Genomic DNA, 14597 nt, shown 5'->3' with positions numbered 1-14597 from the left:
ACTGATCACGACATCTATACAATTTCATAAAGCCTCTGCACTTGACCATGTTTGCCCCCTATCCATGTTGCATCTCTTATAAAGGTACTCACAATTTAGAGTAGTGTGGCCTTCTTGGTCACACAACTGACATATCTGTGGACAAAAACACAAGTTGGATAAACTTAGATTTTGGTACAAAAAACAAAGTCATCTTTTAGGAATTAAACCTACTGAACTTCATAAAATTAGAGTTTAGTCCTACTTATATGCCATTACAGTTTAAAAGTTGATTAGGTTGAAAACTACCTCATCTGACACAAAAGATCTTATGGGAGCTCCACCCATTGGATTAGATTGGAGAAAGAAGAGGGGTACCTAAAGAAGAGAAAGAAAGGGTGACTTACAGGAAGAAGATGAATGTAAGGGTTGAACTTTTATAGTATTTCAGTTCTAATGGCTATATTTTTTGGGCCATTGGATTGTAGAGAGGATTTTGACACGTGGCAAATCTTATCATGTGAGTTTTAGTTGGATTCCAATAGTTATCTACTTATTCTCGTGACATGCACATGGAGGGGTATTCTTGCCATTTTGAAAATACAAACAGATTGAAGCTGATTGACCAAGGTCAACTATATTAACTAACAATCAACAAACAAAAGTAGGACCAAAGCCTAATAAATTTGAAAAGTAAGACCAAAGCCTAATTTCACTATTAATAGTAGGACCAAAGTCTAAATAACCCCTTTCATTTCAATGTTTCAATCAATCTTCCTCTTTATGTTTTCAAGTCATTTCAATACAACAATCTAGCTTTCAAGTTTTCAATTGCTTAGAACTACTCTAATCATTTCAAGAGTTTACATTTCTTCTTCACATCTCCCTCACTCAAACTCCAAATAATTTAGGATGAACCTCAACTTCTAATCTAAACGCTTTTGAAGTATACAAACCACTACTAAAACTTCATCAACGCACTCTAGTTTTGTGAATTGAAATAAATGCATAATTTTGTTGATCTTTATTGTTTAGACCTTCTGACAAAAAATAAAAAAATAAAAAAAGCATATATTTTTTTTGGGGTGGGGCGGGGTGTGCACATAATCTCGCACTCCACTTAGAACCCTGGCTTTGTCCTTAGGTAGTATCTATGTAAGAAATGATGATGTGGTTGGAATTTTGATTGGGCACATGGTTGAATGGCAGGGAATATGGGATGCTGATCTTAGTTTTTTCAGATGTGAGAAAAATGGCCACTGAAATCTGGACATCTCTTGCCTTGCTTCATCCCGATGCTTCAGTGTGGGACTTAATCTGCGTTGTTTCATGGGATATGGAATGGCGAGTAACTGGTGTGGCTCCAATCGAAGGCACTACAATTGAAGATAACTTCATCAAGTCTGTCACCCTTTCTGTTATCTTTCTTCCAGGGCTGATGCATGCTGTTGAGAACCAATCGCGTCAAATCCATTATATTTCTCGTATCGGTTGGGTGTATAATTATAGAATGAGTTCGTATGTCTGAGTTCAGTTAAGTTGGAGTCCTGAGTCCCAGTTCGTGTAATTGAGTCATATGAGTCCGAGTCCTTGTAATTGTGAAGTTGATGAATAGTAAAAAAACCCATTTACTTGTTGGTATATATATTATTTGTATTTGTGTCTCTTTGTTCATTCAATTATTAATCAACAAGTACCAAATGTTCTTGTTTAAGGTAACTTCTCTCTCTCTAATTTTTGTTAATTGAAGTTATGGGAAACACCACAATCAGTCTCTTTCACTTTATAATATTGTTAAAACTCTTTTTATAATATTAAGCAATGTGAAGCTATGGACACATTAAAATATGAATTCAAAAAGGACTTGCGGCGCAACTTGTTGCACGCTTCTCCTAATTATTTGTAAAACTCGTTATCATTATCAATAAAATTTCTTTATATATATATATATATATATATATATATATATATATATATATATATATATATATATATATATATATATATATATTTCAACGTTAATCTTTTATATATATAAAATTGCCCTTATATATTTCAACGTTAATCTTTTATAGTTTCCTCCACATGATAGTAGGATTATATATACTTATAACATTATAAGGGCATATCCAATGGACAGTGTAAAAATCCACCTCCACATAGGCGCCATTAGGATTATACACTCTATCTAACTTCCAAATACATAAAGTATATGTTTACTACTTGTGGCTCTTCCAATGGTAGGTGGGGGAATGTGCAAAAAGAGATAATAACGGACTTAAACTATCATAGACCATTCAAAATAATGAAAAATGACGGGCTTGGTCCGTCGCAAAAGCTTGAAACAAATAATGGTCCACTTTCATACGACACTCAAAACAACGTCTGTGTTTTGTAATAGTTATAATTCACTACGCGACGGACTTAGACCATAGCAAATAGAAAAAGAAAGCTTGAAACATCAGTTGAAGTGACGTCCGAGTTTTTAAGTTACACAGACGTTACTATAAGTGACGTCCAGGTTTTTTTATTAACTAATAGCCGGATGGGGAATTCCTCACCCCATCTATTGACTAATAACTTATTACCTACGATATACAACCCCCATTGGAAGGAGTTTTTTGGCACTTAGAGTGTATATATAGACATAGTAGTATCAATTAATGACTTGAGTGTTTAAGTATTTAATTTTGTCAGTTCATATTAAATTCTTAGTACTCAACGCACTCTAGTTTTGTGAATTGAAATAAATACGTAATTTTGTTAATCTTTATTGTTTAGACCTTCTGACAAAAAAAATAAAAAGAATTACATACTTTTTTTTTTGCAGTGGGATTGGATGGGGTGTGCACATAATCTCGCACCCGCTTAGAATCATGGCTTCGTCCCTGCTGATATGTCATGGAAATTTGTCTTATGGTACCTCACGAACAATGTATAGCTTAGGATGCAAAACTATAGAAGAGACAAGTCTTTTTTTTTCTCCCATTCCACTCGGCCAGTCCTTTCTTACTACAAGAAATAGCAACACCATTTGAGATTTGACAAGAAGAATGTCCTTTGCTTGAACAAACAGTAAAGTATTTTGATCTTGATGTTCATTATGTTGTCACAAATTAAATTTCAGGCTTATCACTGTTTATGAAATGCATCATATTAATGTTACTTTACTAAGGTGCCCATTTTATTCATACATCACGGTTGTGAATGTCATTTACATGGTGTTCGGCTTGTGTAAGAACAACTACAATTTAAGGTACTATCGTAGCTGCCATGTCCTCCACGATACTTTAAGGAACAAAATTTGTTGCAAAATGGTGTGCATGGGGAAGACGGTGTGACCACCGAAGGTATCTTACATAGATTATCAGTTTCACCGAATAAATATAGGAAAGAGAAAATTAGTTATTTAAATGGTGACATATAATTAAAATATTTAATAGTAATAATAATAATAATAACAATAATATTAATTTGTAAAGAACGGAATTCATTTGTTTTACAATTAAAATTCAAAACAATATGAATTCGGAAGCCATGAAAGTGAACATAACAAATATTGTAGTGAAAAAAAAATTACTAGAGGCAAAAAGGAGCACAAGAAAAAAGAGAGTTGAAAGAAATGATGAAGAGAGCTTCATTGTGATTAATTGACAATATGTAAAAATCTATGAAGAGTACTAGCTTATAATTTATAGGAAACAATAAGATTTATGTCAACTCAACTATAATTTACATTTGCAATCTGATATGAAATATTTTGATATTTAAACATTAATTAAGGAAAAAATATATACATTTAGAAATGTTAAAACCATAATGGATTAGGGATCAGTGCAAAAATCAAACCTAATTTTTGTTAAAACCTTAATGGATCAGTGCTAAAATCTTTAGAAACGTTAACAAGTAATTAGGCTGAGAGCCCAATTTTCCAATTGGTTTCGCCCCAAGTCCACCCTAAACTTTAATTACGGATTTAAGGTTAAAACACGGGCTGACGTCAGCAATGTAAATTTAAATTAAATTTACACAAGACAATAACTATGTAAATATAATTTCACAGACTTCTTCAATTGTGAAAAATACTATGTAAATTTAAATTTCCACATATAAATATGCATTGTCATATATGTAAATACAAATGTACATATGGAACATAATGTGAAAATTTATATTTACATTTTCATTTTCATATGAAAATTTAAATTTACATAGGGTAAAGAAAACCGTGTAATTTTATATTGTCATATGTAAATACAAATTTGCATATATGATGGCGTCAGCCCAGTTTGTCATTGAGCTGAAATTATTAATGAAGATTGTTGACGTCAGCCCGATTTTCCTTAAATCCGTAATTAAAATTTAGGGTGGACTTAGGGTGAAACTATTATTAGGCTTTGTTCTTGGGCTGTAATCCTTGAAACGTTAAAAGCCTTAATGGACCAGTGCAAAAATCTTTAGAATAACCTTAGGTCTGATTTTTGCAGGATGAAAAATAAATCTTTAGAAATGGTAAAATCTTTCGAAATTAGAGCTTTAGAAATGTTGAAACCTTTAGAAATCATGTTATTATATTTGGGGAAAGGGTTTTAGGGACATCTCTTATAAAAAACACGTAAACAAACTCAAAATCGTTAGGGCATTTATAAGTTTTAGATTAGGCTAATTTTTTGTGGATTTCAAAACATTGTAAATAAATAATCAAAAAAATAATAAAAATTTCTAAATTTGCCAAATATAATTTACTGAAGAAAAGAACGTATCATACCGTTATGGCATTATCTATACTACTGTACATCAAACAAACCTACCATTTGGCCTGCCATGACTTCTCATCCGCACACCAAACTCTGGTTTTTAAAACAAAAAAACACCAGGTTACTTGTCATCTTCAAGACCTCGAGCTTGTGTTATGAGCATCAAACTGGTCGGTCATCTGGGACAGACACCACTGAGTATCAATGTCCCATAAGAATTACGAACATCATCAGGACAGAAACACATATCTATGATCTAACTGAACCTTCATCATCCAACAAAATAATTGTGATAAAGAAGCAAAATTTAATTGAAATTACATTACCCGCAATAAACTTAAAAGTTACAAAGTTTACATCTTTCATTTTCTATAAAATGAAGATATACACAGATTTGTAAGAGACTAAGCTATGGCTATTGACAGCAGTATTACAGTGGTTCTGTACAATTAAACAAGACTGATGGACAAATTCATCAGATATATACAAGCAAGTCTGTCTTTGTCACATTGAAGCAGGTGTAGAGAACTTCAGAACAACTCCACCATACACCTTGGGTAGAACCCTATATCGGCAGCAACACCAGAAAGGGTGTGTAGTTCTTTCTGGACTTTCCGTCTTTCATAGAATACTGTACTTAATCCCACTATCAACAATCCAATCCCCACCTCCACAATGCCGGCATATCTACAAGAAAGGAAGAACCCACACTAAGTATAACTTAATATGAGGATGAGCAGCTCAATATTTTAACTTAAAATGATCATAAAGAAAAGCCAGTTTTATACTTAACAAGGATATGACTGGGGCAAGTGACAACAGAAAAATGGCTATAACAAAAATAGGTAATAAGCTATAGTTAAAGTAATGCCTCGACGATGTAATGATCAATGTCCCCCAGAAAATAAAAAATAGGGAATTTATATTATTTCAGATACTTCCACTTTAAGTGCAGAATGCCTTGTCCAAATTAAAATAGCATCCAACTGTGATTCATAGCAGGTCAGGAGTGTGTGTTAGAAGCACGTGCCAAAAGTATCATTCAAAGCTTATCCATATCCATAACTACATACACAACTAGAGGCGCAGTTCAAATATCATAGAACAAAGAAGCAAGTATATAACTTGTACATAAAAGCTTCAAATACTACTGTGAGACAAAAGACTTACAGCTGCAAGGAGTTGGACCTCCCTCTCTAGTTTTGAGGTTCTACAGACCATAGCAGTTGCAACAGCTGCTTCGTTCTTAGAGCAGTTATCACAAAAATGGTTTGATGCTTGGACCAGCTCTCCACAGAGAATACAGTGTCTGGAGAGATAGTAATAGTCTATTCTTGTTCTTTGACCACTTGGAGCATAAGAGAATCGTTTACCTACAGCTGATCTAACTGGATGTCGCATCTCTGAAAACCATCGTTTCAAGTCAGCACCAACAAGACCACACACCCGTTGCAGTGCTGGAATTATTTGTTTATTGATGTAATACAAGTCATTTAAACTGAAAGGAGAATCAGTTGCCAAAAGATCCAGGGGGTCAACAACCATATCAACAAGGCGGGCCCCAGGCTCTCCATGGATAACTGTGTAAGGTACTCACTCTGCATATCATGGTTCTGCTCTGGGATCAGTTTTCATTGCTTTAATAGCCACAATTGCTGCTGGCGGAAGTGAAGAAGATCTGTTACTGTAAGTTCCCAAACGAACCTCCTTAGCAAATACAAAATCATGTAGAGATACCCTGCCAGCCAAAATTCGGGTCCACTGCCGCTGCAGGTACGCTTTGACCTAATTATAAGGCTAGAAAAATTAGCAAGTTAATCAAGATAAAGGCCTACTTGGATCATTATTGCACCAGAAGGTCTGGTTTCAACAGGGAACAATAATGATAAGGGATGCTAATGAGGGAATTATTATTAATTACAATTAGTAACTACATAAACTGTCTAATAAATAATTCACATGGCTAATAATTTTGCTATGCAGATTTGCCTTTGAAAAGATACTATATCAATCTGGCCATACATAAAAATAGCAGAATTTTATTACAAGTATTGCTGAGTAGAAGTGAACGGCTCTACAACTATAGCTCTTTTTGCAAAGCTTTATGTGCTTTAGACCATACTGGAACGCGTATGGCGTTACTTGTGTGATGTGTCTAAGGCGTCCATCTAAGGCACGCCATATCTCACCTGTGTCTTTGACATTCGAAAGCAAGTTAATTTCGTTATAGAATAACATACTTAACATGAGTTTCGTTACAACTTACAAGTTTTCACTGAGAGACTTCTGGATCAAATGCCCTATATTTTTTTTCTTCTTTTTTTTCACCCTTAAGGAAACACCCTAGAGAAGGGGAAGAATTTGGCAGACCCTACCAGTTTATTAAATCAAAATAATGATTAAAGTGGGGGGAGAAGGATCCAAACATTTCAAACCATTTTTCTAATGTTAAACACGTAACCTGCCCAGACCGCATTTGTGAAAATACTTATTAGGTCAACAGAAAGAGAAAAAATAAATGAACAGAGATATAATAACTCCAAGCTCTTTTTCAAAAGAAAAGTTTCTTACTTGAACATGAGGTTCCAAACATGAACAATCATACCTTAGAAATGTCCTGGTGTTCAAAGAATAGTCTTAACTGCTCCATTGTCTTAGCAACTGCCCCACACGAATCTCATCTTACAGTTTCTATACCTTTGGCGTCAAAAGAAGGTTCAACTTGGTCTGGGGTCTCGTAGCTGTAACCAACATAACGCTTCTTCATAAGGAGAAAACACGGATGATAGACCTTTTCCATTTTCAATGTGACTGGCACTGGATTCATCAAAGTGATTACAGATGCAAGCTCCTGTCCAATACTGAAAGATTCTTTCATTGTGCGTCCTTTAAGGAGGACAAACATGCTGCAAAAAAGCAACCAGTTATTAAAATGTTCATCATAATTAGAATAAACATCTGAAGAATGACAAAGGTGAGGAAAAGGATCTATCTACAATAAATTTATCAAGTATTACAATCCCCATTACCGATGTGCATTCTACCCTCGTATACAGAACAGCAGGAAACACCATTTTCTAACACTCACCATAACATTCCCTAGAATAAATGCTGACTTGAATCTGTATTAATCTTTTCCAGTTTAATTAGCAACATTAACCCAATTTTCGCCAAAGCATATAGAATTGTTAATGATCTGGATGGAAGATAGATCCCAATAAACTATAAATGTCCATTGACACTCATTCATTTTTAATTTAAAAAAAAAACAAAAAAATCACCCAATCTCAAAAGTTGAATAAACCGACTATATCCTCCCAAGTGAACCCAGTGATACTAGAAAAGTAAAGTACATTCCAACTAGGTTGCCACGACTGAGGACTGCTAATCATGTGCTTACCACTCCATGGTAGATTAGGAGGTACTTACTAAAGCAAAATTGGACTTCAGAAACTAAAGCTAGACAAGACAATTAAAAGCATAACAAGAAACTATTACCAACCAGTGCCACCATAAATAACTCTAGCCTTCCACTTATCATCAAGTGCAGTTGTGCATTGTGCCTCATTTTTCTTATTTCAAGAGTGAAATAAAACCCCTACCAAGTCGTGTCTTCTTTTAAGTATTTTAATCACTTTTAAAAAAATAAGAATAAAATGTAGAAGTGTCCCCCGTGTGTCCCCAACGTGTCCACGGAGTGTTGGAAATTCTAAAAGTTAATTAATAAATCCGACATTCCAAATCGAGTATCGGACACGTGTCGGAGGCGTGTCAGTGTCCGATGCGTGTCCGACACGGATACGTTGCCCCTAGAGGAGTGTCCGTGCTTTATAGTATAGAGTCAGTAGTCACTTCTATTTACTTCTTCGGAACGGTGTAAAGAATCTCTATGAGAACAGATAGGGTTCATATGTTCTGAAAACTCACGCAAGCTGCCCACATCAAGTAAAGATCTTATAGAGTGCAAAAACCTTTCAGCGTCCTCTGAAGGAGGACCTTGAGAAGAAGACGACTTTTCAGCTTTGCTGCATATATACAGTAGTGCGTCCTCAAACTCAGGTCCATGTGAAAGAGTTTTCAGAAAATTTTCAGGAAGAGATTTGCTAGGGTCTGAATGTATCACTTCCTCATGCACCCCTGTTCTTTCATACTCCTCCTAAATCAAAACAGGGCAACATCATGAGATGACCGAAACCGAAGTAGCTCATCTGGATATAAAAAAATATCAATGATAATAAACGAATGCAGACCTACCACATTGGGACAAGTGACTGAACCATTTTCACATCTGAACATATCTGAGAAAGAGGTGAATACATTTTGAACTGCTGGTTTAAAATATCTGCATAACAAACAACAACGAAAAATGTGAGCCACACTGCACAATGGTTGCATGGTCTGCGCTGTGAATTTATGAACAATACACACCATCTACAGTAGCATCTCCCTCAAGCTCACAAATACTCTGACGTTTTATCAGGCAAAGTTCCTGATCTGGTGAACTATCAGTTTCAGTGGAATGTGGCCATATCCAGCCAGTCTGGACTGTGCTAGATGTCCAAATTGGCATGCGTAGACAAGAACCATGACCTGAATCTGCCTAAGGAAAAATTTCAACAACATCAAATGGAATTGACCTGCGAAAGAGGATCAAAAAGTTATTAGCTGAGTCAAAACAGCTAGATGTCAATGTCGTTCAGTTTTTTATTCACAGAAAAGATAACCTGATCATTAAAAGAAGTGGAAGCAACCTTCCCTGTTGCAAGTCTATGCATACCACTCTGTTGAGCCCCTCTTGGGATGAATCCATCAGGTAATGGATAATGAAACTTACCTTTGATACATGCAGATGACCCATTCCATACAAGTTATACTCAACCTAATGTTTACAAATATAGGAAAAGAACAGTGTGTCATTTAAGTCTACATGCAAATAACATCACAAAAGGGTAAGAAAAAAAAGTGCAAAACTCAAAACCTGCAAGCTATATTTAAGAGAGAGAATAGAATGTTTTGGTGTTTGTGCCCCTATTTATATTTGTGAAGTCGGCTCAATTGATGACTTTAGATGATCAAGTGTTGTTGTCGGTTCAACTCGTTTAAAATGGCATAATATTCAGGCCTACCACTCCAATGCTCCAAGTGGGCTGTACTTCAACAATGCTCTGAAGAGCAGATTGGCCGATCCCAAACATCCACTAAGAGACCAGATATTGCAGTCTGTCCCTCAAATCTAAACAAGAGATCTGGCACCAGATACCGACCTTCTATAGTTTTGCGTCCTAAGCTATACATTGTTCGTGAGGTACCCTGAGACAAATTTCCATGACATATAAGGACTCACAGTTTTAATACGTACTCCTACAAAACATATGCGGAAACAACTGCCTAAACATTCTTTGTAATGGAGATACATTCTCTTGTATCAATAACTTCCCAATCAATTAAAGCAGCATATAAAGTGATTACTAGATTTTTTATAGATGATTTTACGCCTTCCTGCAGCTTTACGCCCACACACAATACTGATACTGAAAATGAACAGGCATATGAATAGGAGCGCAGCTGTCCTGGAAATCCCAACCATTTTCAAGTGATGGCACGCCATCAAACCGGGAAGCAGACATGTCTGACCATGACAAGCAGTTTTCTCCTTCACCTAGTTTTGTTCTGATTTGTATTCATCGGACCATAATATGATTCAAAAAATTTATAAGAGTGATGACGCAATAGTCAAAAACAAGTAAACATTCATACATACTATAAGATTAATACACAAGAAGAAATCCTATCGCTTAGACCCCTTTTAAGTTTTAAGTGCCAACAATTCTGCTCAAACCAAATACTCACAAGGTCGGAAAAGGAGGTATAAGAAGGCATGGTTTGTGGACAGAACAAATCTGAAACATGTTTTACATAATTCAGAGGGCGAGAATGTGAAAAGGCAAATTTAACAAATTTATGAAAGAATCAGAAACTAGTACATATCAAGGTATATGGGGCAAGTTTAGTTAGACAGAATAAAGAGATTGGTTTGATAGTGTAAGCATGTATATTGAGACCACTGCAAGGAGCAGGGCAATGAGAACTTTGGTGCTGGCCGGTAAATGCACTGAAGGGTGAGATGAAGGCCAAGGAGGATGTAAAGCAAAGACAAAGGTAGTAAGAACAGATCCCAACAAGATGTGCCTTGACGCCTCTATCCTTATCACACTCATCAGTGGTGAGAATAATATAATGGTAAGAAAAGAATTACATTCTGTAGTGTGGGTTATTATTTCCAGAGTGCAGACTCAAATTAGTTAAGATAAAGAAGATGATCAGGACTTATTTTTAAACTTCAAATTTTGGAAACCATACTAGTGAAGAACATACCACATCAATCACCATTGTTAAGCATCACTACACATGAAGATATTGAACTCACGAAGATGACTTGAGAGGAAAGTTAGCATGAATGTTTCCTTTACCAGATAAAAAAAAAATGTTTCATTGATAAACAGAAAAGATCCATACAGAAAATTGTTTTAGCAGTAACACAGTATTAGGAACTAACTAGACATCGATGTGATCTTCCATGACAGCGCCTGTCTTTTCTACGGCTGCATTTCGCTTCCAATTCTTAACTGCTCTATCAACTGTGGCCTTTGCCTCATGTACCTCTTCAGCAGAGTACTTGTGTTCTATGATTCCTAATGGTCCTGGCTGCAGTACTTTGATTACTGTCTCCACCTCCTGCTCCAGCTGCCTATTGAAAGTGCAATAATACTTAACAAGCAAGCACTGAAATAACACAAACGGCTCACAGTTTCGACAGAGGTACATTTGCAGAAAGTTATAAAAACTAAATGGTATAGCCAGGGACATTTGTTTTCACCCATGAGATTAGGTTTCACATTTGCTATCAAAATAACTTCTATAAGCAAAAAGGATTGCTTCACATCAAAAATGTTATCCGAGATGACAAATTTGAATCCAGAAAAACCAAAGGAGAGGGAAGACAAGAAAAAAAAAAAAAGAGAAATGGGTTTCCATGATTATATGGTAAGCTGTACTAATGTTACATAGAAAAATTCATCCTACTTTTATTCTTATGATAAGGAGCCCTTAATATATATTTCATGTTTTGTTTTTTCTATAAAAGTAAAGGACAATGACCGTTTCCATGGTAAAGGCTCGATCAAATCTTAGTTTCGTGGTTAGCACCTCAGTCCTCAGCGGAGAGGCACCTTGCTTGAAAGTGAAATGCCCAATACCAATGACACAACGCCTAAACAACATCAATATTTTACCTAAAAATCTCCAAATACATTGTTTATCTCATTTAGACTTCGATCACATCAAATACATTACTTGCATTACATTGTTTATCTTTTTTCCGTTTTTTTCGGGAAAAGTTTCCTTAAAAAAACAATCTTTTGAGTTCCAAACAACTCCTTGTCTCAATTAAATCAAACCCCAAGTTTTGATTTTGATTCAAAACCATAAATCCACAAATAATTAAACAAAATGTACATAACTCATATATAAACCCTAAATTTCCAGCTAAAACACTAATAAAATATTTATAAAAAAAATGCCATAAATAAAGTAGAGATGAAATTGAAAGAGTAGTTTCCGGAAAATGGGCTATACCTGAAGAATCTAGAAAAGGGGAGGGAGCTAGCAAGACGTGAAAGTGACGAGGGCATTTTGGTAATTTTCTGAGTTTGCAGAAGAAGCAAACTGGAGCGCCCTTAAAATTGAGGTTTTATATTAGGTTCAGGATCTAGTAGTGCAGGGAGCAGATTAGTTTAGTAACAGTAAAATTGATAATTACTGGGCCTCAAATTGGATCGATGGACCCCGGTTCAAGTTTTTGTTTCAATTACTAGACAGTTGGAACTTTCCAAGAATAAACTTGAGTTTGATTTTTGCATGTTGTTGTTCAATTAAGAATTAGAGATTTCTAAAGATTTCTTTTTCATTAATGTTTTAATCTCTAAGATTTGATATTAGATTGCAATTGTAAAATATGAGTTGACTTGAAGCTTAGTGGGTGTTTGGGTCTCATTTTTTCTTAAAAAAACATTTTAATGAAAAAAATATTTATTCTAAAAATAGTTTTTAAATAAACATATTTGGTTGTGATTTTTCTTAAAAACTATTTTATCAAATCAGATTTCGCATTATATTTCTCGACATATTTCGGCATATCGCGATATAAAATATTAAAGTCTAAAACATCCGAGCAGTTCATTTGCCTTGAGCGCCAAAAGTGTTTCCCTAAAAGAAAAACAGTTTTTTAACTTGAAAAACAAGTTTTACCTTATTATCATAAAAAAGGAGTTTTTTGGATGAAAAACTATTTTTTAAAGAGACCAAACACATTTATTGTTTCAAAAAATATTTTTTCACTAATAAACACTTTTTGGCAATAAATAAATAGGATCCAAACTACTCTTCAGTCTTCGTAGATTGTCATTCACAGCTACTAGTTACTTAGTTAGTTTAATGTTGGTGGTTCATAAAATCAATTAATCACTTTTTTTTTTCCGATAAATTATAAAATCAATTAATCCTAACGAAGCTCTTTTCATTTGTTTTAACTCTCTTTTTTATTGTGCTCCTTTTTGCTTATGGTAATTTGTTTAAATATCATTTTTATTATTTTTATTTTCATTGTTTAAATAATTAAATATTATTTTTATTATAAATATAACTAGTAATAAATGAAAACGCATAGTGTGGAGTCTATGGACTGTTATTTCTGCACTCTGTGCATGGTGCATTGACTCATTCAGCATGGTCCAACAATATGTTAAAACATCGATCTTTGGAATATCGCTTAAGACCTAAATACATATAGTATACTATTGTATCCCTTTCTCCCCTCCTTCTCTCTAGGTCTTTCCTCTTTTTCTCCTCCTCTTTCTCTCTCTCTCTCTTCGTTTTTTTATACCCCCACTTTACATGACCCGATTTTCTAAACAATTAAAAAAAATGAATATTTGAAATATAAATATCTCAAACATCACTTGGTTCAATTGTCTAAAAACCCAGGCTATATGCGGATGAACAACAATCCAAAACCTAAAACCCACCTCATAAAGAATCTTAACAACAAAAATCTCCAAATTCCTCAACTATCACTTTATTAAAGACTATCTTCCGTTCAAAAACATCATATAAAACTCTAAGAATAAAAGGTCCTCAACATCGTATTCTCATGTCATATAAAAAATGTAACCTACGTTATTACATCATTCAAAAGATCGGACCTAATAATTTAAACTCCCACCGCTGCTTCCGGCGAGAATCCAAATCACACGGTTCGGTTGCGCCTTCCACCTATGTTCCTAAGAACACACCCACGTTGCCAAAACAAAGCAAACATGGGTCGACAAATTGAATTTCTTTGGTATGAGTAGACTAAACACATATAACCATTATCATACTTTAATTATTCAAACAATCCCTTTATTTTATCCCATAACTCAATCATTCACGGCTTGGAAGCGATGTAGTTAGTCATTTTAACCGGCATAATTTCTTCCCAAGCAAAACTTCCATCTTATTAACTTCCATCTTATTAACTCATTCTAATAACTCCTTTTAATATCTAAATAATTGAATTACACTTACCGATATCATTTCTTTGTATAAGGGTAGGACCCGGCGTCCTCAAGACAAAATGTTATTAAGTCCTACCCTCCGCAAAAGAAAGTTAGAACTTCTATATATCATATGTAGATATTAAATTAGGTATTCAAAAGAAAACCAAAACACTCACATAATCAAATTAATTTCTCTTATTAATTAATCAATTACTTTTCTTATACACATATTTCACAACCTATGTACCTTAGGTCATTCCCGCCA

At 34.6% G+C, this 14597-nt stretch overlaps 2 protein-coding genes and 1 pseudogene across 6 annotated transcripts; all 3 read right to left on the bottom strand.

Annotated features, from left to right (window-relative positions):
• Window positions 1–4986: 4986 nt before the first annotated feature.
• Window positions 4987–10001, bottom strand: LOC147488070 (DNA polymerase zeta catalytic subunit-like). 4 transcript variants are annotated; one of them, XM_086572496.1, is made up of 9 exons: window positions 9715–9852; window positions 9461–9615; window positions 9165–9373; window positions 8991–9078; window positions 8708–8892; window positions 7342–7642; window positions 6334–6521; window positions 5907–6139; window positions 4987–5423 (listed from the first exon to the last, which is right to left on the bottom strand). In XM_086572496.1, the coding sequence occupies exons 4-6, from the start codon at window positions 9030–9032 to the stop codon at window positions 7414–7416; spliced, it is 456 nt and encodes a 151-aa protein (XP_086428622.1). In that variant the 5' UTR covers window positions 9033–9078; window positions 9165–9373; window positions 9461–9615; window positions 9715–9852; the 3' UTR covers window positions 4987–5423; window positions 5907–6139; window positions 6334–6521; window positions 7342–7413. The 4 variants fall into 4 exon arrangements, with proteins under 4 accessions (XP_086428622.1, XP_086428621.1, XP_086428623.1 ...); XM_086572495.1 differs by lacking the exon at window positions 9715–9852 and adding an exon at window positions 9863–10001 and having other exon boundaries at window positions 5907–6521; XM_086572497.1 differs by having other exon boundaries at window positions 5907–6521; window positions 8664–8892.
• On the bottom strand, window positions 5358–6281 carry LOC147488071 (DNA polymerase zeta catalytic subunit pseudogene; annotated as a pseudogene).
• LOC147488069 (uncharacterized) lies at window positions 9910–12535 on the bottom strand. 2 transcript variants are annotated; one of them, XM_086572499.1, is made up of 3 exons: window positions 12372–12535; window positions 11293–11484; window positions 9910–10046 (listed from the first exon to the last, which is right to left on the bottom strand). In XM_086572499.1, coding segments are annotated over exons 1-3 (249 nt in total). In that variant the 5' UTR covers window positions 12428–12535; the 3' UTR covers window positions 9910–10045. The 2 variants fall into 2 exon arrangements, with proteins under 2 accessions (XP_086428625.1, XP_086428624.1); XM_086572498.1 differs by lacking the exon at window positions 9910–10046 and having other exon boundaries at window positions 11197–11484.
• Between the last annotated feature and the right edge of the window lie 2062 nt (window positions 12536–14597).

Source organism: Coptis chinensis, chromosome 7 (genome assembly GCF_015680905.1).
Source record: "Coptis chinensis isolate HL-2020 chromosome 7, ASM1568090v1, whole genome shotgun sequence".
In the NCBI taxonomy this organism is placed as follows: Eukaryota; Viridiplantae; Streptophyta; class Magnoliopsida; order Ranunculales; family Ranunculaceae; genus Coptis; species Coptis chinensis.
This window is presented reverse-complemented; position numbering and strand designations above follow the sequence as displayed.

Bases quoted from the DNA above. Each gene is read 5' to 3' on its own strand.
- LOC147488070 (XM_086572495.1), bottom strand. From the start codon at position 9,032: ATGTTCAGATGTGAAAATGGTTCAGTCACTTGTCCCAATGTG. The intron at 8,893-8,990 runs GTAGGTCTGCAT...GTTTTGATTTAG, and splicing joins CAGTCACTTGTCCCAATGTG to GAGGAGTATGAAAGAACAGG. The intron at 7,643-8,707 runs GTTTTTGCACTC...GCTTTTTTGCAG, and splicing joins CCTTCAGAGGACGCTGAAAG to CATGTTTGTCCTCCTTAAAG.
- LOC147488069 (XM_086572499.1), bottom strand. From the start codon at position 12,427: ATGCCCTCGTCACTTTCACGTCTTGCTAGCTCCCTCCCCTTTTCTAGA. The intron at 11,485-12,371 runs GTATAGCCCATT...CACTTTCAATAG, and splicing joins CCCTTTTCTAGATTCTTCAG to GCAGCTGGAGCAGGAGGTGG.